Below are 25137 nucleotides of genomic sequence, written 5' to 3'. Positions count from 1 at the left end.
TTTTCTAGTTGTTTTCACTTCTACAAAATAAATTAGTGGACTGTCTTCATAGGTTACCTGTGGTATCTTTTCCTAAACAAATAGATGGGGTCCTCTTTTTTCATTGACAGCTTACTATATTGCCATGTTCTCTTTTTAGCAACCTGACATCTTTACAGGAGCTTCCCAATTTGGACATGCGTAATGTAGGTTTGGGAATTCTGTGTTGTAAGGTGGATTTGACCTCTTCTGTGTTATGAATTCCCCCACCCCAAAATGGTTTAGGAGGTAAAACTGAGGAGTGAGGATCTCAAGGGACAGAGGCACTGCTAAGAATAAAAGCTAGTAAAGATATTTTATTAGTGTGGAGCTAAGGCAAGGAAGAAGATGCAAATGCTGTTACCAAAAAGCTTGCAAAAGGAGATTTCAGACATAGATCAGCTAACACGTAAGTGCAAATTCTGCTTTCCCCTTGTATTTCAGTCCTTGATTGCACAGTGTTTGGCTATAGTGAGGGACTCATTGAAGCTGCTTCCATTCCTTCTTTGTATAATACTAAGAAGACAGAGGGAGAGAGGAGAGCTCCAAGCAGCTAAAGAAGCAGCAAAAGGAGCAAGAAGTCAACTGGTCTTTGCCTTTCATAGTCAAGTCTTAGTAAGATTTTGCTGTTCTTGCTGATACCAGTCTTTGGATGTGACCCAAGAGCACCTTATAACCTGTGGTCACATTACTCACGTTGAGAACTGGTCGAATGTTGTGTCAACTCATTTACGTTTCACAAGGATGATTCTTCATTTTAAAATAACTAAGGAAGAATGTAATTCAAAAGCAGAGAAATGTAGTCTTTCACAGTAAAAGAAATTTTAAATTAAGGCTCTATCCCAAACTCCCTGCTGATAGGATGCTTGTAGAAAGGGAGATGGCACAAGTTACTTATTGAGCTAGATGATAAATTTTAATTTTCTTTGCCATTGCTTTCACAATATTATTTAAATATGTATTTTTTTTTCTGTCTGAATAATTCCTAACAATCTTACTTGTCACGACCAGGATTCAATGTTTATTAAACAACTTTCAAAAAGAGATTTTAGTACTTAGAGGCACACATTCTTTTTGGTCAGATGAATGATCTCTGTGAATTTGAGGCCTGATAAACATATGATTTAGTGTAATTGGACAGTGATCTAAAGAACAGAACTGTGTGGGAAGTGAATGGTTTGCCTTTCCTAAAGAAACTTCTCTGTACATTTGTGTAATGTGAAAGGTTTTTCTTGAAAAGGTTAAAAAAAAGTTCTAATCAACTTCTGTACATTATGTAGAACTTCATTTTCTAAACTCTGCAAAAGAAAGTTTCATATTTAATGGGAAATCATGAATTATTCCATTTATTATCTACTTCCTCCTTTCAAAGACATGATCTGGATAAAAGGCGGGGTGAATAATTTCAAAAAATACAATACATTTTTAATGGGAAGGTGCAAACTACAGATTCTCATGACTATTAGCAAGTATAGAGGAAACAGAATTTTACTTGCAAAAACTCATCAAACTCTTGCAAAGATAAAATACATGACATACTTTAATAAAGAAGAACACAGAGAGCTGAAGTTTTTCTTTTTTATGTAACTTGTTGTTTTTACTAAGTTTGGTCTTACGGTTTTCTAGTGCTTTCATTTCTCAGTAGTTCAACAATATTTAGTACTGGAGATAATGTACAAGCTATACACAACTGACGTCTATTTTTAAAATATTCCACAAAGGTGAAGCATCTCTAACATATGAAAAAGTGTGAAATAAAGAAAGACAGTCCAATTTGCCTTGATGCAGTCATGACTTCCTAATAATTCTCACAGTGAATCCTTCTGAATTTGTAAAATCCTTGCTTTTCTTTCCCTCACACTTAATCTCTGTCTATTTGTCGTTAGACTACTGAGTAAGTTCTGGTACTGAGACTGAGTAGGTCATCATAAACAAATGCAAAAATACTCTGGGAATTGTTCATGGCAATAGTATGATTGTAAATGAATAGCCTTGTATAGTGTTTTATGGTAATCATAAGATGATGATTAAGCTTGAAATGACACAGAGAAAAAATAATGATAATTATCTTTTTCAAAGATAATGAAAGACAACTGCAGAAATTCCTGGCTTTTGGTCCATTAGGTCAGCTCTGAATTAGGAGGGGAAAGTTAAAAAATAGTTCATTTTGATAAATAACTGTCCATAAAATATGGTTGGAATTACTTTTTGTTAATGAGCGTAATTAATTTAGAAAGAAAAGCAGAAAGATTAATGAAGATAATGTTTTTTTTCTTCTTGTGCTTAAAATAGAAAGTAATGATTACAGGTGTGTGCACTGTTGTATGAGAAACACTTTTATAGGGTTAGCACCTTTTTTTTTTTTTTTTTAATTGCTTTCATTGCATTTCTGTTTAGGAATAAAATATGCCAAAAGTTCATTGCTAAATTTATATCTCCATTTTCTGTGTTAATGAGGATTCTTAATTATTACAGTACTCACATTCATTTTAAAATACTTCTTCTATGTCATCCTTTGATGTTTATAATTGATTAATTTTTCATTTTATGTAGTATTAAAGTGGCAGTGTAGCTTTGAACAAAAGAAAGCGAGTCCAATATGTGTGTTCTTTGTGGGATCCTACTGACAGGATATGCATCCACCTTTGATTGCATGATTTAGTTTAAAGCGTAGTTTGACAATAGTCAGATTGCGAGGCAATAGATGAAAAAATACTGCATTACTTGTGCTGAAAGTTATTGTACTTGTATGTAGGGTACAATATTTATTTTCTGATACACTTTATTTTCATCTTTACATTAACAGTTCTGAATATGTAACTCCACAATCCTTTCCTTATTTTTAAAAAAAATAATTTTTGCATAATTCATTTTCAAGGAGATGTTCCTACTTCTGATGATATGTACAAATTGTTATGCAATATTTTTTATTTGCTATTTGGAGTAGGGACCACTTATCAAAACATTTGGGGGGTTGGTTGATTTTATGCTTTTTATAGTAGGACACTAGCTATTTAATCTTCATAATTTGGAATTAAAATCTTTCACCCCATCCCAAAACATCCTATTAATCTCAGCTTTAGTAATCAAAAATTCTCATGTGTAAGCTACTGTCTATTACTACTTAATAGCATTTACTGTACTTTCATATCTTTCTTTAATGAGATTGCTATATTCTACAATTTAACATATTACTACCCAGTAAATATTTCATTAAAAGAGAAGTATTTAAGCAGGCAGCCTTTAAACTGGGATTAAAGAGGGTTGTGCCCTCATGCAGTTAAATATCCTTGTATCAGTAACAGTATGTGGTGAAAACGTGCTAAGTACACCAGCACACTGAGGGCTAGACTCACCCAGGTGTTCATGTTTATATTTTTTCCCACTGAATTCAGATACTCTGACTACTTGGATATCTTTTCAAGTTCGGTATGTACCTAACCTTGGTGGATTGCAACGTAAATGCATGACAGTGTGGTTTCTAGCAGTGTGAGTGAATGGTTTAATACCACTGTAACACTTGATCATAGCATCACTGAATGCTGAACTGGTGAAATCTTTCAGCGTCCATATTTACTAAGCATCTAAATGAGTACTTCTCATCTTCAACAGGGCCCTGCAAAAGTGACTTCACTACAGACGTGGTTCACCAACTGTTACAAAACTCTTAAGGTTTTTTGGATGTCCAGCTGTAAATAAATGATAACTCTTTGTTTGATTCTTAGGCAGAACAGCCTGAAATATTAAGCACTTATGGCACGCTTATCTTTTTTGCTTTCTATAGTATAATTGGTTTTACTTTATGCATACACTTTCCAAATTTTACTGAGGAAATTCTAATACGTCCCTATTTATATCGTGTGTGTATGCGTATAAGTTAAGCATAAAGTAGCTAAGTGTTCACATACTTGATTTATATTATTTTTTCATGTAGTTTTATAGGCAATAAGTATAATAACTAGTACTTGCTTAAATAAAGGTAAGCAAAAATATCTTGGTTATTTTTTCTTAATTTTGTCATCCCAGTCTAAGGCATTTGTATCAGTCATTAACTTTTGAGCTACAGAGGAAATCCCAAGTGGATGAAATCTATCTGAATACAGTTTATTAGTACAATCATTGGTATAGTAATTATTTTACATTGTTAATACATTTTAATTTTATATACTATCGTTGTTTAATCTATGCCATTTAGTACTTTACAAAATGAGATAATTACAGTACACTTGCATTGTAATCAGCAGCTGGCATTAACCTATAGTACTAACTAAATCCTAGAGAATTTAAAGATACGAACCTTAATATGAAAAAAAAAAAAAGTGGCGTCTGAAACTAGTAGCCATTTTACCTATTTTGCATGTCTGTAATTGACCACATCAGACAGGAGATATGGAGAGTTAAGCTCACAATAACAAATTCTGTTATGATACATTGACTATTTTGATGATTCCTAACACCAGTATTTGTCACTTGGCCTCTTAATTTCTGTTTCCTTTTCTCTCTGTAAAGGATAGAAAGCAAATATCTTTGTTGTGTAGGATTTGAAGTTAAAGGGAAAGTAGGATGATACTCTGCTGATCTCCACACATTGCTTAAGACTCTTGTAAAAGCACAGTACGGTAACATAGGAAGGTCCCTGAGGTGGCAACAACAGCGTAATTTCATTAGCCTCAGTGAAGATTTGTGTTTCTGATTTTTGCACCAGGAAGTGCAGATCAGAATCAGGTTCCTGTGCTCAAGCCAGATTTCTCAGCATGGCTCTGGATGGTTTTGAATAGCAATGATAATAAAAGAAAATTATATAAGTAGTTGTGTAGTGTAAGTAAAGTGAAATACCCGTAGCAATATCCTGGTACATTTAAAGGGCATTGTATGTTAACAGTAGCAGTGCCTTTTCAAGCTCGCAGATCTACATTCAATAGCTGCTTCTACCTGTGCCATCTAAAACATGGTCCTAATAAAATGGCAGCTTTAACTTTAGTGCTTATTTATTTGGTATTGGAAATGCTGCTGATTCACACACACACACACACACACACACACACACACACCACCCCACAAGTGCACAGAATTTTGCTGGTGTATGCCAAAGGCAGAATACCCAACCAGATCAGTAAAGTGACCTCGTTTCACTACTTTACCCAACCTGGATGAACCAGTATCTAGTAACATCAACAGGGATGTCGATGAAAGATGAGAGAGATTGTGGATGAGGGAGACGAGTGTGCAATCAGACAGTGCTGAGCATCCGCTGTTCCTCTGTGTTTGCGTTAAGTATCGGCTTTCATCTGTTGCTTTCACGATTTAAAAATAAATAATCTGCTGGTTTAGATTTATTTGCTTCTGTTTGATCATAAAAACAGATGTTGTTGTTATTAATAAGATGTCTTTACAGGTGCATTTGAAATCTTTCTCCCAACATGCGCATATGGTCGTTCAAAGGGGAAAGAGGACTTCAGGTCTATATTCACCTTACAGTTCAATTTCAAAATGAAACACGGGGAACATTACCCGGCTATGCACTCCTTATAATCTGATTAGCTTAATTGCTTGCTTGCGCGCAGTGCAGGCATGTTTCTGGCACCGTGCATTTGGGGCAGCGAGCAGCGGGAGGCAGCGCAGGCAGCGGAGCCGGGCTCTTGTCCTGCGCCCTGCTCGGGCTGCGCCCCGCGAACAGGCTCCGTGCTGCGCCTTCCCTTTGTTCTGCGCCGCGCCGTGCCGCGCTGACAGCTGCCTGATTAACTTGTCCGGCCTGCAGTTTTCCAGTTTTCCAGTAGATGCCCCCAGAGACCATTAAACCTCCTGAACGGCTCCGCTTCAACCAAATGAAAGGCCAGTCTTTTTTCATTTTGCTTCCCGGAGTAACATAATTGTTCAAAGGAAACCTAAAATCGGCGTGGACGCGATGTAGAAAAATAAACTTGCTGTTTTAGTAATATATCATAATTAATACATGTGGTAGTAAGGTTCAAAAGGCTCAGCATAAACTAGTTTATTAATGTACTAGAACCATAAAGTTAGCAGTTGGATTTTATAAAATAAATCACATACATTTAATTAGGTATCCATTTTTGATACTGATGTTAGGAATAAAGTAATGTGCAGGAATGTAAAACATGAGGCATTGTATTTAATCTCTTATTTTACATGCTGCACAATATTATAAAAAGCAGTACGAAAAGGATTTTGAGGATTGAGGACTTATAATTTTTTTCAAGATACTGAAAGATATTTCAAGAACTTTTCAGTTTTCTTCTGTCACTGACACCGCTCCTCTGTTCAGAAGGACTGCTTGTTGGAGAAAGAAGCCTGGCGTTTCCATCTGGATCCACTCGGATAACTGAACCAATTTCAGAAATCGGTTGCAGTGTTAAGCTCTCTCTTAGGTGTCACTAATAACATTCATCCCCATACTATCATTCATTTCTGGCCTTTCTGTATCTTTCATGTGATCAGGCACTTGTGGCTGATGTGTTGTAGTAATTTAAAGAAACAAATGTATTGTTTGTCTCTTTGTGTATTGCCTGCTTTTAATTATAGCTTTGTGAGATAACTTTTATCTTTATGCCCCTAAAATTTGAGTGGCTATACACAAGATAGTTTCATTGCTTAAGAGTTATCAACACAGTTATCTTTGGCAAAGAAGAAATGTGCTCTGTACATTTGGTAACTTCAGCATTATTTCAATTAATATATTAAGTTGCGTGGCCTTTTGTTAAAAAAGAATGGTGAAACTAATTTTTAAACAGAAATTTTCCTGCATTTGTTGTTTTCCTGTATTGGTTCATTAATAATGCTGTCTTGTGCAGAAAATGTGCTTTGACATCAAGTGCGTTAACCCACAACAAGTAACATCTTACACAGACACAGTTTTTGTATTTATACAAATATTGTACTGTGCATTGAGTGTTAAAAATGAACGGAATGATGTTTTGTTCAGTTACTATTAAGATGTTTTAGCAGCTAATTACTTTCTTCTTTGCTTCTAACACATCTGATCATATAATGCATGCACACATATACTAACGTATAGACCACATATAGATAAATAAATATGCATGTATGTACGTCTGCTATTTAGAATTTTTTCCAATGCTTTGGGTGATATTACTGTAGGATTCAGTCCTAGGCCTTTTGAAGATGCTAGGAATTTTTTACATATATATATATATATTTGTTGTTAAAAAAACACATTTTAAAAAGAAATTTTAAAAAGAAAAAAAACATTCCATATACAGAGTAGATAATATATTGTACCTTATTAATATAATATCTGCATGGTATTTTGAAGCTGTATACTGAGAACCTGGTATGTGCCAAATGTAGTGTAAATGATTAAAGATACTTCTCATTTACTTTTCTAAGATAAATTTTGCAAATGTTTTTCTGGTACAGAATAGTTATGTTTTTTCGCTTGTACACGTAAACACTGCATTTTTCAATATTGAAATACGTATATGTTAAAAAATATACTCAGTATTTTAGTCTATGTCATATCATGTACCTTTTAGAATTGTGTAATATTTTTTGTGTTCAGTTCTGCAACTAAAATGTAAGAAATACAAATGAAGGATTAATGTGAATTTATGGAGTAATTAATAGCTTTTTCTTTTATAATGATATTAAACTTGAAATAATGCAGATTATTTAGTTCTTGCACCTCAGATTACCATTTACTTGACTGACATCTAGCTAAGACTTTTTTTTTTTTTTTTACATAATCTCAATTCTAATTAGGATTGTTAAAGAACTGCAGTAGTTCTTCTTAGACTAGAAATACTATTCTAATTGGGCTATTGTTCAGCATGAGGTCATCTGAATTTCTTGCATACACTGCAAATCTCAGTTTTCACAATTCCATATTTATTTTAATGCCTCTAAGAAATAGTAGTTAAATAAGACTGTCTTAAAAGACAGTCTTAAAAACAAATAGAAAACTTAAGTGGAATATACAAATTAAAATTACCACATTTAGGTCCTTGTCTTTTTACTGGGATGAGGGTTTGTTTTCCCAAACTAGATAGCTGCTCCTGCAAACATTTACGTTTACGCTTCAGTGTTTCAGGTAGTCCCATTGAACTCATAGCTTTCTCCAGGTTGGGACACAATAATCATTTCATGCTGAATAAAAGAAATATTTTGATTATTTCCATAAATAATATCTAAAAAGATATATTAACTCTTGAGAATATTTGATTATACAACTTTTGGATTAGTATATCTTTTCAGAGTTTATGAATTGGATAATTTTGATGTAAATTCATCATTGCATCGCTTGATTTTAAAATTAGGATGTGAACTAGTCCCAGCTGAAGTTATATGCTAAAGAGAAGCAAAATAACATTTAACAATTGTGTTTCTGACACAGGATTTGTTTGACGTATTAAACCAAGCCACTGTATCCTACAGCAAAACTATTGAATGTATACATTGTTTTAACATGTAGGATGTTTCATCTTTTCCTCTCTGCAGTGTTTTAAAGCAAACTAAGAGTTTGTGTTTTCATAAACTGATGTAAACATATCTTTTTTCCCATCAGTCAACCTTTTTTTTTTTTTTTTTTTTTAACAGTACCAGCTAAAAACGTCAGTATATTCTGAACATGTTTGCAATATATATTTGGATATTTATTCACTATTCCCATGTTTACTTCCCTAGGGTAGGATATTTGTAATTGTATTTTGGTAGAATGATTTCTGAGAAGGGAAAAATATACCCCTTCCCTGCTGGTGAACTGCAGAGGTCTCATCTTGAAAGCTGTTTTAGTATCTGTAATTATTTGGTAAGGTGGAGAACAGAATGCAGGTTTAAAGGCTTAAAATCCGTCTTTCTTATTCCCAGTAACAGGAATTCATACAAGGAGAACATCTGCATAGACATGCTGCGACAGGGTTATCACAAGTCCTTCTCCGAGCTCTTCACTCTGATACAGAAGTGGAATGCCTTGAGGGAGGCTGCAGGGCCTGGGTCAGCCATATGGCAGCAGAAGTCCCTGGAGGAGCAGCCTGATAAGCTGGATCAGCTTTACCACTTCCTGACCAGGGCTGAGGCAGCCCAGCGAGCAGGTAAATGGGGGGATTGTGGGTAGCAGAGCAGCGGGAGCCGCAGCCGCCAATGCCTGGGGGAAGCTTCCAAATTGTTTCATGTATGAATTTGAAACGTTACTGCATCTTAGCACATTTCAGCCTTAGTCAACTAAGCTGTATTTATAGAATAAATGATTAGGAACTGCAGATATCGGGAGAGGTTTTCTGGAGAGGGGAAAAAAAAAACACACGGAGAGTGCATTATAATATCAGAAATATTTAATATATTTATCGCTTTGATAACACCTCAAATGTTTTCTCACAGTTTCATTATTTATTGTTTTTCTTTCTCTATTGATTTGACTAGCTGGTTTTGTATTAGAAAAATTTAATAGGTGAAATGCTGTTTCAAACAGTAATAGTTTTATAAATCTGGTTTTATTAAATACACTGTCTGCTAACTGTTTGGATTTGTGACTGACTTAAAAAGGATTGTGAACATGTCAAATAAAATACAGCACATAGATGTAACATGCCACCTGTGAATTACTAAATATTAGTGAAGACATAACTCCAAATTACTGTATTTTTTTTGTTGCTTACTATTTACTGAGCACTTATATTTATCATTTTGCTTTACTGTAAATAATAACATAACTTACTCTGTTTTTCTCCCTTGGAATAATTGTAAGGAATGGAGGCAGGTAAAGCTCTAACTACAATTCTGTTTCATAGCAGAGTTGATTTCATTATAGTTGGCTTGTTTCAAGTTACATTTTGATTGCTATAAAGAGGAAAATCTAAAATAAAGCTTGAGAGTTTGGGACCTAAGCTTTCTTGCTGAAATTCAGGAACAGAAAACTTAATTTTAGAAAAGACAGCTTTCCACTCATTTAACATGTTTAGTTTATGTTTAGTCTAAAAGCAAAAAGTTGTGTTTCTTTATTTAATTCACTACAATCCTGGCCAGCCTGTGATAGGAGGAAATATTCAAGTTTATCTTGAGTATGACTACAACCTGAACACAGACCCATGTTGTTCGCAGGAGTATGAAAGGGTTTTGCTCCCAGACTACTCTGCCGTACGTAAGCATTGTGCCAATACACTGGTGTTTGAAAACTGTTAGTTAAGGCACCTCTTGATGGACCTGCTTCCAGCAGATGCTCAAGGAGAGTATTTTGTGTTCCTTCAGTGCAAGATCTCTTTCTGTATTATTAACTGCTGTTTGCCAATAGAGGTAGGGAATTCCCTCCCAGAGAGGCAAGGTGCTGACTGTGCTGATTTTGCCCCTGTGGAAAGCAGAGGCCCTTTCTCTCACTGAAATTGGCAGTCATTGTATGCTGGGCTCTGTGAGAGATGGGATACTGCCCATCAGCTGACTGATTGTGTCTTGTCTCTGGAAAAGAGTATTTCCACACTTTGCCTGTTCAAGTTGGTTAAAATGAAAGCAAAGAAAGTAATGAGAATGTGCCAATGGAGTTGGCAAGTGTTCAAGCAACACATTTGGACTGAATTGCAAGATCAGGATAGCGAGAGTTTTGATTTTTTGCCAGTTTCAGTGTAAACCTTTCCACAAATCTTTGTTTTAAGTGAGGCAGACAAAGGGGTGGATGCTATTTGTATCACAGCTTGTTGGAGCTAGTAGTGCTGTGAAGATAACATATGGATTACACAGCTCATCAAATACTAATTTAGGAGTTCCACTAATCCAGTTGCTGTCTGATTCTAATCAAACTGGTTGGAGCTCTGGTTTACAATCTCATGACAACTTTAGCTGAAACCATTTAAAAGGTGTTCAGCAGTTGGCTTCATCCTTCAGCTGCAACTTACTACAGCATAGCAGTCACAACAGTAGCTGACCTGTGTTTGCTCCTCAGCCACTACAGTTCAAGCCATATATGGCTTAAAGCATTTAAAGTAACATTTGGGGCAGTGAACAGTGAGAGTTTTACAATGTGGCTGATGTCACTAATATCAGGCTAGCTGAAAACATACCTGTCTCAAGTATGCTGTCCTGAGCTAACAGTTGTGGTGAAGAGATTGCAGGTGTAAAGGTATGAAAAAAAATCTGTATGACTTGTACATTCTTTGATAAATTTAAACTTCATGAAGAGATTTATTTATTTATTTATTTTAACCTGAGGTGCTAAGTGGAAAACGAAACATTACTGATGTCAGTAAAAAGCTTTCCCTTTTGTTCTTTAGCTTTCTCACTTGATGTTTTTGTATCACAGGGTTGCTGTCTCATTGTGAGTTTTGCTTAGAACTGCTGCTCCAAAGTTTAGAGTTTCAGAGTTGTTACTAGAGAAAGTTAGGTATTTGTTGATCCACTTTCCATATTTATTGGTGGGATATGTAAATATTTTCTTTTTGCTGATAGTCTGTAATTTTAGACTCTGCAATGATGGACATAAATCGTTTGCTTTGACAGGATGAATCAAGGCAGGCCATTATGATGTGGAAGTTGATATCAAAGAGTAATTATGCTCATTATTTCTTCATTTAAAAATTGTGACTGTTTACCAATGTTACGTTGTCCATACCATTAAGCTTTGGACACAGCAGTGAATGTTCTCTCCGTTTTCATTTTCATAACTGACAGACTTATTTTGCCCTAGGTACAGCATTACACCCCACCTACCCCTCCAAAAACAAACAAACAACCCTGCAGAAATATTGGCAATACTTGTTGACTGCATTCCTCTTTGGTTGTCTTCAATGCAAGTAACGTAAATGTTTCTGACTTCCGAGTAGAGTTGTTTCTAATTATTTCTTTATCATCATTTGTTATCATGTACTAACCTCTCTTTTACTAGTTTTGGTCCCCGTAGTTTAAAAAAAAGGGGGGGGGGGAGGCATTTACCTGTTTAAATATGTATATTTTTAGGTTTTGTTTCGTTTTTTTAAAGAAAATTGCAGGATAAATGCCAAAGTAATCTACATAGCTCAGCATCTGATGTATGCCATTATTTCTTAATACATGTTGTTGAAAATGTCTTTTTTCAAAAAGAAAATATATATTTTGAGGCCATCAAATAGCCTGCCCAATTGCCTGCCTGGTTTTACTGCCCAGAGTAATTTCACTTAAAATTATAATTGTCCTTTAAAGGCATACCAATGTCAGTAGGCTGTTATTACTATCCTTTTGAAGAGCCACAGCTCCCTAGTCCCTGCTCGGGACTGTTCTGAAAGTTAGCAGGAGAGAGAGTTTGAAGCCACAGTCCCGTCCTGATCTGAAAACGAGGATTGCTAACCAAGTATCTTTTGGCTGCTGACATGCTGAGAACAAATGATGACCATACCCTACAGAAGTGCACTGGATAAATAGAATTAATTTTATCCATTTTGTCTGTCTAAGATGCAGATAAAATTTGACCCTAGATCTCTGTATGTTTGGGTGGGTTGTAGGTAAACAGCAGGAAGAAAGGAAATTCACCTCTTGGAGTTTTTGAACAGCACCTGATTTCATGCCTGTTTGGGAGAAGAGTTTATTATGATGATGAGTGTTGCCTTTCCTCAGATAATAATACTTAGAAGTGAAATCAGAAGCTTTAAACTGCTGTTTGCACACCTTTTACCATATAACTGATTTTTCAAATTGTTACTTGGTGTCTACAATCTGTCCTACTGTTTTAAAATGCATTACTAATTTACTTGTTAGGCTTGTACCTAAAAATCTCACTAAGCTTTTTGAATCATCTCCTCAAATTATTGCCTAGCTACCTTTATTTAGTTAGCACTGAGCCAAAAAAAAAAAAAAGGATGTTGCTATGCAGATTGACACTGAACAGTGCAATCTAGTATTTTAGACTGGGGTCAGCAGCCTGTCAGGGGTGGTGTGCCAAATCTAGTGTTTGTCAAACTAGGGGTCACCAGTCCTAGTTTTATTCTAAAAGGGCTTGTAAAGCTTTGCTCTTCAGATCACATCTGAACTGTGTATTAAATGTGGGGCTGAACCCTAATTGAATCCTTACCTATGGTGACTAATCCAGGCCACGAAGAGCTCATATGATCAGTGCTTGCCAGCGTGGGCTGGTTTACCTGTGTTCTGGCCCCACCAGATGAAAGGGACAGAAGGCAAGTTACAGCTCAGGAGCAATTAAAGGAAGGCTCCTCTCAGCCGTTGGCTTTCCTTTGCTGGCACAGGGGAGCAGAAATGGGAAGTTCCCCAGGTGAGTGGCTGCGATGTGTATGGAGCAGTCAGCACTGTGGTAGCAGATGACTGTTCTCTGTGGCAAATCCAGCGTGTAGAGCTAATAGTCAGCATGGACGTGCCTTCAAAGGGGCAAGACACCGCTTATTAGCTGATCGTTGGGGCAGCTAGTGAATAATAGGAATTACAACCTGCCTTTCTTAGAGCCTGCACTGCCTTTGTGGTATGTCAAATGCTAAATCTGCGCGCGTGCTACAAGCTGCTGACCTGCATTCTAGGGAATATCAGACACAAACAATTAGGAGGAGCTGCTAACAGTGCTTTTTTTCCTCACTTCAGCAAGCAAACTTTTGACAGCATGAATTATCATTTGTTGTTGTTGTAAAAGATGACTTTTCCTAAAGTATGTGAAGAAAGCATGAGTATTTGATGTGTTCACACTAGAAAATCTTTCTATGTCTGAGGCACTAAAGGTTGAAAATAGAGTTTAGCATTTTACAGTGAAATGCTTTTTCTGTAAGATTTCACGCTTATGCCTTAGGCTGGGCTTGAAACATTGCAATAACTGTATTACCCATGCTATTGTGGAGAGAAGGAAAAAAAAGTGATTGTGCATTTAAAAAAAAAAAAAAAAGAGAGAGAAGAGAAAAAGGATAAACATACCAAACCCTCCTTTAATATTTGCTTGGTGGAGGTAGTTTCTCTGTGGTTTTGGGGGTATATGGGCAAAGGAATACTTTTGTTTTCCAAGCAGATTTGTCCTTATCTACTTAATACTGTTTCACAAGAGAAAAGCTAGCAGTTGATAGAGACCAGTGGAGGAATTTATTGTTCTTGCAATTAGCTTACAGAAAGTGAAATGATTCTGCTCTGGAAAGAAGCCAGACCTCAAAATATAGCCAGCTGACTTCAACAGAGGCAGCATTTCTGCATTTTAAGTAGTGCCTGAGTGCCTCTAATTTAAGTGGCGTGTTTTCATTCCAGTGGCTTGGAGTCCCCTTTTAGTGTCCCAGATTACCCGTTGAATTGTCTTATGTTGCTATCATTAGGGAGCTTTATTATTACTTGATAAAATTATATCCTGACCATTTCCCAGCATCTTTGTGTAGATTGTGCTTTGAGTATATTCTGCTTAGGTACTTAGCAGCGTTAGGGAGGGGTGGAGGGGATTGCACCCTGCGTGTGCCCTGCTTCACGATATCTAGGAAACGGAGGGTCTGCATGCAATTTGATTGTGTGTCAGCATGCTACCCCATAGCAACCTTTCTTCATTTGCATTTGTGTGTTTTCACTCACTGAGTGTGGCTTATGGAAAAACTTCTAGGAAGAAAAAAAAAAAAAAAAAGGAAATCAAAGTGTGGTCTTCTAGCTGCATTAGTAGAGGCATGGTTGTCCCGAACCATGGGACAAAATGGGACTGATTCTTTGCTATGTATGAATTTAGGTAGAAATAAACTGTTAGTTTATTTCTGTTGCTGTTCGTGCTCCTTATCAGTCCAAGAGCCTCCATCCTGGATCTTTCCGTATATGAATTCTTCACAGCATCAGCAGTCTTGCTACTGAGTCACAGGTATTGATCTCTCTGGCAAGAGAAAAATGAAACTTCCAGTAGTGATGATGTCTTTTTCAGACATCAGAAATGGCTCCTAGTGACTTAAATGATCTTAGGCCGTTCCTTGACATGTCTTCAAGAGTGAATGGTCAGTTATAATTAAGTCATACTCACTAAAAGCAAGTAACTGAAGTGGAAGAGGAGTGTTATCAGCTGTTGAAAAGTTTCCCTACAGCCTTTGTCTGGCAGGAACAAATGACTGACTGGTGGTTCCTTTGGTAGAAAATATTCAGCCAGAGATAGATGTTGAAATATTTATTTCTGATACCTGTATTTTAAAGGTGAGTTTCTGAAGTACAAGTTCTGTTTTCTGTTAACAACAGCATCTTCTTCAGGGAAAATGCCAAGCCAGGATGTTGTTTTCATCTCCATTCTAAAGATCACTCTTGTACTTCTTTTCAATTCATCTCCTACATCCTGTCACAAAGGAGATCATACAGACAGATGTGGCAGCAGTTGTACTAAACCACTCACAGTAGCACAGCTTGCAGATCTTCTGTATGTTTCTTTTCTTTCATACCAATTCTGTTACTCCTACTCAGCCTCCACCTCACTATCCCTGTGCATTGCACTACTCAACAGTTGTCTGGCTGAACACAGCCAACAAGCAGAGCACGGACCTGAGTGATCTGCTCCATGCACTCCTTTACTTGCCAAGGGTTCTTGATAACAGCCCAAGAACAAACCAAGATATTATTCAATGGGCTGACCAGGGGCTATGGCTCAAGCATGACAAGAAAAGATCCTTACGTGTCAGTTGAGATGCACCTGAAGAGATTCTGATGCAGAGCAGGAAATCCTGTATGTGTTTAATATACAGGGTTTAATGTTTAAACCATATATTTATATATATATACATATATATATATACATATATATAAACCCTAAGCAGAAAAGAGATTTTTAAATCTCTTTTCAACAAAAAGATACCAGTAAAGTTTGATAGGAATATTTTCCTTTTGCGCATAGATACCCACTTTCAACATGATTTGTTTTGTTTTCCACTGCAAAGGACAATGAAAATAAAATATTTTGAAAAGTACAAATCAAAGTGGAAAGTAAATTTTCTATAATTCTGTGATGAAAACGTTCAAAAATGTACAAAATAAATATTGCAGCGTGGGATGACGTTTTGTTTTAAAAAACAATTGAACACAATTTTTGTGAATTATTATTACTGCCTTAAATTTGGTAATTTGGCATTGAAAAAATGTTACACTGGCTAATTGCTTATAAGGTGTGTTCTCAGTGGATTTTAAGTTATGTCCAAAACCACAAAATATCAGACTTCACCATCTGCTCCATCAAGTTTGGTTTGTTCTGCTCAGCTGCCATTTTGGGCAGCCATTCTGCTGCTCTTTACAGCATTCTCTCAATCCCGTGTCTTCTGGGAAACCTGGATTCACCTTCCATGGACTAGATGTAATTTTCAAAAGATTAATGAGAACACCATTTGAACCTTTATTTGTGTGCATTCTTAATTTTTTACTCATTTAAGAACAGTTTGTCTTGCAGGAACTGTTTTACAATTGCTTGTGTGACTCAGAGTTCTTTCTGTTCATTTGGTATCATATTCCAGTGGTGTCGTTATCTCTCTGATAAGTGGTGCAGATTTTTTTTTTTACATCAATATATACATAAAAAATTTCTCTACGTGTAATCTATTAGCAGATGCAGAGAACTTACTGTACAAAATCAGAGGGGTCAAAGCTTTAATGACTGAGTTACCTATGGGAGATTCTGTAGAAGACAGTATTTACCTATTCTAATATTTTTGTTCTCCTGGGGAGATAAAAGTTCACTTTCGCTAAGTCTGGCATACTGGCTTTGCCACTGTCAGAATAATCTCAGTGAATTTCTTGATTTGTAAATCAGAGAGACTTTGAATCCAGAAGACAATACGGCTTTTAAACATCTATCTTTTGGGGTTTATTTTCTTGTGACACCAGCGTATCTGGTCAGCCACTGTCCAAGACAATTATAGAGAAATGGTTGTCTTTGTGCACTTCTCATTGTTATTCACCGGCAGGATAGTCATCGGAGGGTCACATTAAAGTTCATTCAATCAAAGCTGTGGCAGTAGCAATAGTCCGCCTCAGGTCAGTTCCATCTCCTGAGATTTGTAGGGCACTACCTGAAGTTATTTGCATAATTTTATGTAGCATTAGTGCCTTGGTACATCGTAGCAAAGATTTCAAAGGCAACAAATTTGTATCTAGTGTTCTTCCCCAATGACAATCTAATTCTTTCCTTTTGCTGTGTTATCGTAAGCATTTGTTGATATCCTCTAAGTTCATTTTCACTATGCTGTAATCAATATCTGATGTGTATTATTATTACCTTAGATTAAGTTAGTGATTATAATTAGCTTTTATATTTCTCGTGTTTAAGTGGTTATGTTTGTGTGCTTGTAATCATCATGGGAACCTCTGCTTTCTACTTTGGAGATGATCTTGTGCCACAACGGATATTTAAATTGGGATGAAAATCAGAGCCAGGCAGTATCTGCTTTTCTTCACCGACTGGAAAGGGACTCTAGGAAACATATAGCGATGTCTGAAGTGGTTATGTTGGGTGTATCCCAATTATATATCTCAACTCTTATACGCACACACATGTATTTATGTTTTTATATACATGCATATGAGCACACGCACAGCAATACACACTCACACGCACAGCTATCCTTGTATATTAAGTCCAAACCATTGCTTACAATTGAAGGAGAGGGATTAGTTCATAAACCAGAAGACAAAAAAGCGAGTGCTCAAGAATGGAGGCAAAGCCATTTCAGCTTGATTTCAGAGAGACGCAGAAGATTAAGTAGATGTTCTCCAGAATTGGCAGAATAGATAAAAATGGAGAAGAAACAAATATTAGATAAACCTGTTGAAGACTGCAAATGTGATTTGGTGGTAAAGGAATTCCTTCAGAAGAATAAAGTTTTTACTGCATCACAAAGCACAGTGAAGGGCTTTTTCAAGACATTCTGAAGTCAAAGAACTTAGTCACAATGACATGAGGGATGTCATGAGGGATGAATGAGGGTTTTATGTTACTTACATATATTTGAATAGAAACTTGAAGTTTTTGAGACAGAACATACTGCAGATGAGGCTGAGGAAGCACTCCTCTGTGTGGTTTAGACAACTTTTCTGAGTAATTACCACTGTGTGTTCTAAACAATGCAAGGGATTCATATTGATGATAGAATTTACAGTCATGAAATTAGTCCTTCTGGAAAGTTGGATTTTCCCCAATTTTTCCTGTAGATTAAAAAATAAAAATAAAAAAAATAACTGCATCCTCTGATAAAAATGTTTTTGATACAATGTCATAGATCTAAAGTGCTTTGAAAAGATCTGGACTTTGAGTGAGATCATGCCTGCATTGAAATCAATGTATTAATGTATTTTTGTGTGCGTGTTTATTTCTGTGTGGTGCTCCAGATCAGGAGTAAGAGAAGCTTTTTTTCTTTCTTTTTCCCCTTTTCTCTCTTTGTTGAGCAAAGCTTACAAATTGCAGAACTCCCGAAAGCAAAGCCATTCTGTTCACACATCTGGCTTATCCAAACATTCTCTTACCTGCAGCAGCACTTGTGGTTCTTAACTCCTTCTTTACCCAACTACATGAGAATTGTTTTTAAGAACAGGCTGTGCTTCACAGCCACAAACACAATAAGAAACTAACCAAAATTGCAATGGAATTTTAATGAATTATTTACATTCACATCTAACATAAGCAGAGTTTGGAAAGAAAAATCATTTAGTGTACCAGAAGTAAGTTTAACAGTGAAACATATACATGTAGATACGTGCTATGCTCTCTTATCTCATAGATTCTTCAGCATCACGTAGGGAACATATTCTTCAATACCCGTAGGGAGTAGCACTATTATAAGAGTTACCAGGTAAGTTTAAGTTCTCTAATCGAAATTAATAGGCCTTTTGAATAATCTCATGTGGTTTTGGTTTTGTGGTTGTTTTTGTTTTGTTTTATATGCGAGAGAAATAAATTACATAGGCACTCTCATTTTGTAATTTTAAATTGTAAATAATGTATTTGTTGATAATTTTGTAATGCTACTTAGAGGTGGGACTCGCACTGTTTTTATAAATATGAGGAATAGTATGTATTCATTTAGCTGGCTGCTAGAGTGGGAACTAAATGTGTTTTTTCTTCAGATTGTAAAGGAGAGCTGAGAGTCTAAATCTTCTCTGCTTTCCCTGTTTACTGAGAGCAATACCTTGGTGGACTGTCTTTTTCAGGCCAAGATGTAAAATTGCAGTTGGTCCTTAATTTGAGAGAGTGATAATGTAATAATAATGGGAAAGTAGATAGAAAACTCAAAACATTTCTTGTTAGTCTTATTTTAAATATTTTAAATGGTATGAAATTAGTGGGGGGCACTTGCAGAGTGCTCTCTTTGGTTCTTTATCTACATCATCATGGTTGCTACCTCAGACCTGTTTTGAAAGCATTCAGTGTCTTTTCAGGTCTCAGTGCTTCAAACACTTCTCCAGTAGAAACTGTATGTGTGGGTCTTTTTGCTCACTCTGGCTTCTGTCTTTAAATGAGTCTTATAGAGGTTTTGTGTGTTTTATTGAACTAAGTTTTGTGTTTGTAAACACGTGATAGCAATTCATTGCAGTTTTGCTAGACTAACTTTTCATTTATGCCTAATTTGGAAGGTTGTCATTTTCCCTTTATCATATTTCCTTTTTATGTAGGAGAACTTGGTAGTATTTTTGTGCTGGATATATAAATACTCCTTCATTTTCATTATCTCGTGATTGCCGTAATGTGTAAGCTTTGTGAAAGCTGATGAAAACTAGCATTTTGACTATTTTTTGTTTTTAAAGGGCACTATGGGGAGGTGTATGATAACCAGCTTAACTTGGCCTACTGTTTCAATGACCCTGAGGACGAATGGTTAAGGAATTACTTTCATGAACGATGCTTTAACACTGCTCAACTAATAAAAACTGATGGCGGGAAAAGACGAGCACAAGCACACGCACACGCGGGTCTCATCAGTGAGGAACAAGGTAAGTCACTGAGCTCATAACGCTACGTTGTGTCAGCATTAAGATGGTCTTATTTGGTAATTTGTGTTTTGTTAAAGGGCACTGTATTTCTGTGTAAAATTGGTTTGCAACCATAATTTAAAAGAAGTTTAAAAGCTATTTCAATTCTTATTTTTGGAGTAGCAAGTAGACAAAGTCTGTAATTATTCATAGACCAATTTTCCCTGTTTACTTTCCATGAACATTTGGAAGTATTCAGTCAGATGAAAACCAAAGCCTAAGTTTAAAGGGAACATCCATTTAGCACAGAGGTCCTCTGTGTTAAATGTATTTCCTTTTGTGTATTTTTGACAAGGACTGGTAATGCTGCTTCAGGCCACAGGTGGTTAAGTAGAGTGGCATCTGTTTTTATACAAACTAGTTTGACTTAAAAGAGGTATGAACATATAATTTAGTTTAATCCTGCCTCAATGATGGAAAACTTACACTTGGATAAAACAGACTACATTTTTTTGTACTCTTTAAAAAACTTCTGTTTCTCTTACCTGAGGATCACATGATATTTGTATATGACTGCCACAGTGATGTTTGCTTCAGCTTTATACCTTACCTTAAGCTCCATTTCTCCATTTGTGTGTCTGTATCTTCGGACTGTGAATCTCTGAAAGTGATATAAGGTATTAATTAAGGTAACTGTTACCTTTGTTTCCATATTTTACAAATAATACATTACCTTTAATGGCGGAGGGGTTGTGTTGTGTATAACAAGATGTGTATGAAAAAGATCTTCCTATCTTTGTATTATATCAAGAGACTCAAGCAACTGAATAAAACCTATCTTCCAGTGTTAATTACTGAATACACTTTTTCTCCTAACCATTTATTCAAATGTGATTTACACGGTCATTATTTTTTTGTTTAGAGGTGTTACTTCATGGGTTGAAAATGTTCCCAACCCTGAGCACAGCTTATGCTCAATTTCTCACCTAGAATGGCTTTTCTCAGGGAAAAAAAATCCACAGAAACTGAAATATTTTGTGTAAATAATGCAATTCTAGTAAATGGCTGACAGAATGGGTATGTTTTGAATAATGGCCTAGCTTCCCCTTTCCCCAGGAAAGACTTGGACATGAAACATATAAAATCCGTAAGCTTTTGTTGTGACTTTATTTATTTATTTGTTTCCTCCCATGTTCTCTTACAGCTGAAAAATCCCAACGTAATATTTCCTCATGTCTTCTAGACTGGTAGTCATTCATGCTGTTTCCTCTGAACTGGAGTTGTATCTGTCATATCTTGCCTGCAACACCCAGAACTGGATTCAGTTTTAAAATTGGAGTTCATACCCCAGTGATAGATAAAATGGAGTGAACTACTTTTCTTCCAAGTTGTGCAGTTATTTGTATTTTCATGTATAACATCCACATTGTTCATTTTAGCATAAGTTGCATTCTCATATTCAGTTCATGAACTTCAGTAATTTCTAAATTCTTTTCTGAAGAACTGTTAATTAGCTATTCTGTTTGCCATTCTGGGATCACCAGTTATTCCTGCCTGTTAAAAATACGTTTTGTTTGTTAATTTTTGCACTGAGCATTTTGTAGATAGTTACTAGAAATTGTCAAGATTGTTTTTGACTTCTGACGTTGTCTTTCAACATGCTTTGTTTTCTTCCCAGTTTGATATCATTTGAACATGTAATAATCTTTTGATTCTGCAATAGAGATCCTTAATAAAAAATGCTAAGTATTATACTGTACCTAGGACAGGGACCGGTGGCAACTTACTGAGTGCCTTTTTCTGTTCTGACAGTGAATTACTGATAACCAGTGTGTATCTATAGGATTTCCCAACCCATTTGCACTCACCTAACAGTAGTTACAGGTGAACTATGCTTCCCTAATGCTTTACGAGGAAGTTATGACAGTGAGAAAAACTTTACTAACTTAAAAAGAAGTTTGGTCTGATGACATTCACTCTTGATGTATTGGCATTGGTTGTAATACATTTTCATGTTTTATCTACATGCTTGGGAATAATCTGTTTGATTATTTATTCCAGTTTTATTCCAGGAATTGAAGCTAAGCTAGATTCAGTTTCCCAGTAGATAAGATAACACTTGCTTAAAGCCCAGCCAGTCATAACCAAGCCATTTTCATTTTGAGTGAAATATGCTTAATTAGGTTATCTGATCCTCAGTAGAATAAAATGATTAAAGTTGCTGGATTTTTTTTTTTTTTTTTGCAACCTTTTCACGTGGTTCTTCAGTTACTGTAACATAAAATTATAAAATGGCAAATAAAAGCAAACATTCCTATATATCTTTAAGGACTCATACAGAGTGTGACTCACAACTGTTTGCCATGCCACTGCCAAACTTCTTTTTTTTTTTTTTTTTTTTTTTTTTTTTTTTTTTAACATTACCTACCTTTAAGATGTGTTAAGCAAAAACTGTTGAATACTTACATATCTTTAAGCATTCAATCCTATTGAAAAGTATATAAGTGAAGTTATTAAATACACTTAGAAATGTTTAGAGGAGGGGGGAGAATTTGATTTTCCTGGTGTTGAATATTAGAAACTTCCAGAAGAAAAGCTTTGTAGTAACATTGGTAAGGAGAGAGAAAACAAGGTGCATTTCTCACTGTCCAGGGTAAAGTTCCACTAAATCCTTAGCATCTGTCTTTTGCAAATATTTTATTTCCATAGGGAGAGGTGGAAAAAATCAAGGAACTGAGAGAAAGCATAGGATTTGTTTTGAGGGACCACTGAGAAAAAGACAGATGTATTCCTTGCACTTTGTATTTTCAGAGGGTGAAATATTAAATTGCAAGTTTTGAGTGCAGAAAAATTGTAAGAGCAGATGTTGAGTTGGCATTGTATAAAATTACATAAGTATTAATGGTGTCGTGTTAAATTCTGAACACACTATTTTTGATTTTAGAACAAATAGGCACAGCTTGTAAATTGTATGATAATATTTTTTCTTCACTTATTTATAATGGTGTAGTCTAATTTGATAGTGAACTGAAGGAGTCAGATGCCTTCTTCCTCTTGGGATATATACATATATACAGGAATAGATATATATGTATAGGGGTGTATGTGTACACGAATATGCATATATGGGAATGTGTATGTGTACATACATACAAACACATATTCCAGTATTTATATGTACGTGAATGATGTCTAACATTTACATTATATTTTCAACTGATTTAAATCATCATATCCTTATTAATTCCATTGATTAATGATGCAGCCAGGAATAGAGGAAAATTTTAAAAGAATGAGATGTTAGTCTTACTCTATTGAGTGAGGGAACTGAAAAGAACTGGTACAAGATATTAACATCTAATAGTACGCATACATGAATGTGAGTATTTTATTTGCGAATGGAAGTCATCTGTATATGCTTGGGAGTATGAAGTTAAATAGGTGCTTGTTGTAAAAATTGTTGTTTGCCTTAGAAGAGAATCAATAAATGTGAGTACTTATTGTGTAATCAAATCTGAAGTTCTTTGACTTTCAGCCTGGTCCCTGTCCTAGAGGTTGGATATAATCTGATGTTCATTAATCTTCAAAGCTAAATATTTGAAGTGTCAGTTGTATAGACTACAGCCATCGTATTTGGATGCAGATGATTAGTAGCTGTGAGTACATAAGGGAAAGAAAACAGTAATAACTGAGTAGCCTGCTACAGATGAGAATAGAATATTCTGCTTGGAGCTGACATGATTTCAGTGGTGGTTCTTTGCAGAATGAGTTTTCTTATCTCTGTTAAAAAAATGCATTTGTGAAATTAGGTCTCTGAGTTACCCAGATGAGAAGCTACTCAGGGATTATTGCAGAAGTGTTCAGGTTATCACAGAATCACAGAATCACAGAATTTTCTAGGTTGGAAGAGACCTCAAGGTCATCGAGTCCAACCTCCAACCTAACGCTAACAGCCCTCCACTAAACCATATCCCTAAGCTCTACATCTAAGCGTCTTTTGAAGACTTCCAGGGATGGTGACTCCACCACTTCCCTGGGCAGCCTGTTCCAATGCCTCACAACCCTTTCTGTAAAGAAGTTCTTCCTAACATCTAACCTAAAACTCCCCTGGCTCAACTTAAGCCCATTCCCCCTCGTCCTGTCACCAGGCACGTGGGAGAACAGGCCAACCCCCACCTCTCTACAGCCTCCTTTAAGGTATCTGTAAAGAGCAATAAGGTCACCCCTGAGCCTCCTCTTCAATTAGCTGTACTTACCCCATAGTTTGTATTTCCTCAGGGAGCTGATATTATATAGTATTATTAGTTTGGTTACTAGTCATTTTCTTATAGAGTAATTAAATGTCATGATGTCACTTTTTTTTGCACGCGCATTGAAAAGGCAATTCATATTCTTGTATTTTGTTTTATTAAATCCAGCACTATTTGTCATTCAAGTAGGTATTGGCTTCATGGCAGAATCTCAGTTTAAAAAATAAAAATAAAAAAGAAAGAAAAGGAATTTCAAAAAATATTTTTATTCTTGTGTTTTGGATGTCTTTTTGGAAATAATCAGAATCCTCATTATAAATGCATGTATTTCTTCTGTATATCACAGAATAAGATTATTATAGTCTGAGGACAGACTATGATAGTTCTAACTTATTAGTGTAATTTCTGCTAACATTAATTAAAAAGTTCAGGTTTGCACTGTTGTATCTTACAGAAGAAATAAAGGCTGAGTGTATTGATAAATAATGGCCAGTGCTGGCTTGTATGTGTTCTTATATTACCAGTGCTCATCATTACAATATTTGAGGGCTTTCTGTTTTGTATTAAATAGTTAACATCTATCATGCAAGAAATGATGTAGAACTTAAATATATGCATTTGAAAATTTCAGATAACTTATATGAGTAAAAACAGGAGCCAAAGGGAAACAAAGAATTTGTACTTATAGGAGCTATTTACTTCAAATAGGTTGTAACAGGATCAGATGGAATGTGTCCATATGTTCAAAAAATGTAATAAAAACAGACATCTGAGGGTGTGCTTGTTCTGAAAGCAACCATCATGGCCATTGAAAGTGTTTGTATATAGGTGTATAGGTATGTACATATGTATATCTATATAGCCAGTGCTTTAAAGCCAGTAGTCCAGATACCAAAATTTCAGCCTTAATGTCAAGCAATTCTCCTTTGTGAGACAAGCTTAAAGGTAACTAATGAACATATCTGATGGTGTTCTTCTAGTACAGATGCATGAGCACTCTTCCTTTAAGGCAAACCCCTACAAAAAGTAGGGGAGTAAAAAAAAGTGGAGC

At 35.7% G+C, this 25137-nt stretch overlaps 1 protein-coding gene across 2 annotated transcripts in view; it reads left to right on the top strand.

Annotated features, from left to right (window-relative positions):
* The window catches only part of TTC29 (tetratricopeptide repeat domain 29), a 122736-nt gene that overhangs the window by 11748 nt on the left and 85851 nt on the right, over nt 1–25137 (top strand). For both annotated transcript variants that reach the window (XM_084518296.1, XM_084518295.1), the window contains exons 4-5: nt 8860–9083; nt 19672–19857. In XM_084518296.1, coding sequence (XP_084374422.1) covers nt 8860–9083; nt 19672–19857 — 410 coding nt within the window. The remainder of the gene's footprint in view (nt 1–8859; nt 9084–19671; nt 19858–25137) is intronic.

Source organism: Aythya ferina, assembly GCF_964211825.1.
Source record: "Aythya ferina genome assembly, chromosome: 4".
In the NCBI taxonomy this organism is placed as follows: Eukaryota; Metazoa; Chordata; class Aves; order Anseriformes; family Anatidae; genus Aythya; species Aythya ferina.
Note: the sequence above shows the minus strand (reverse complement) of the source record. Positions and strands in the feature narration are given on the sequence as shown.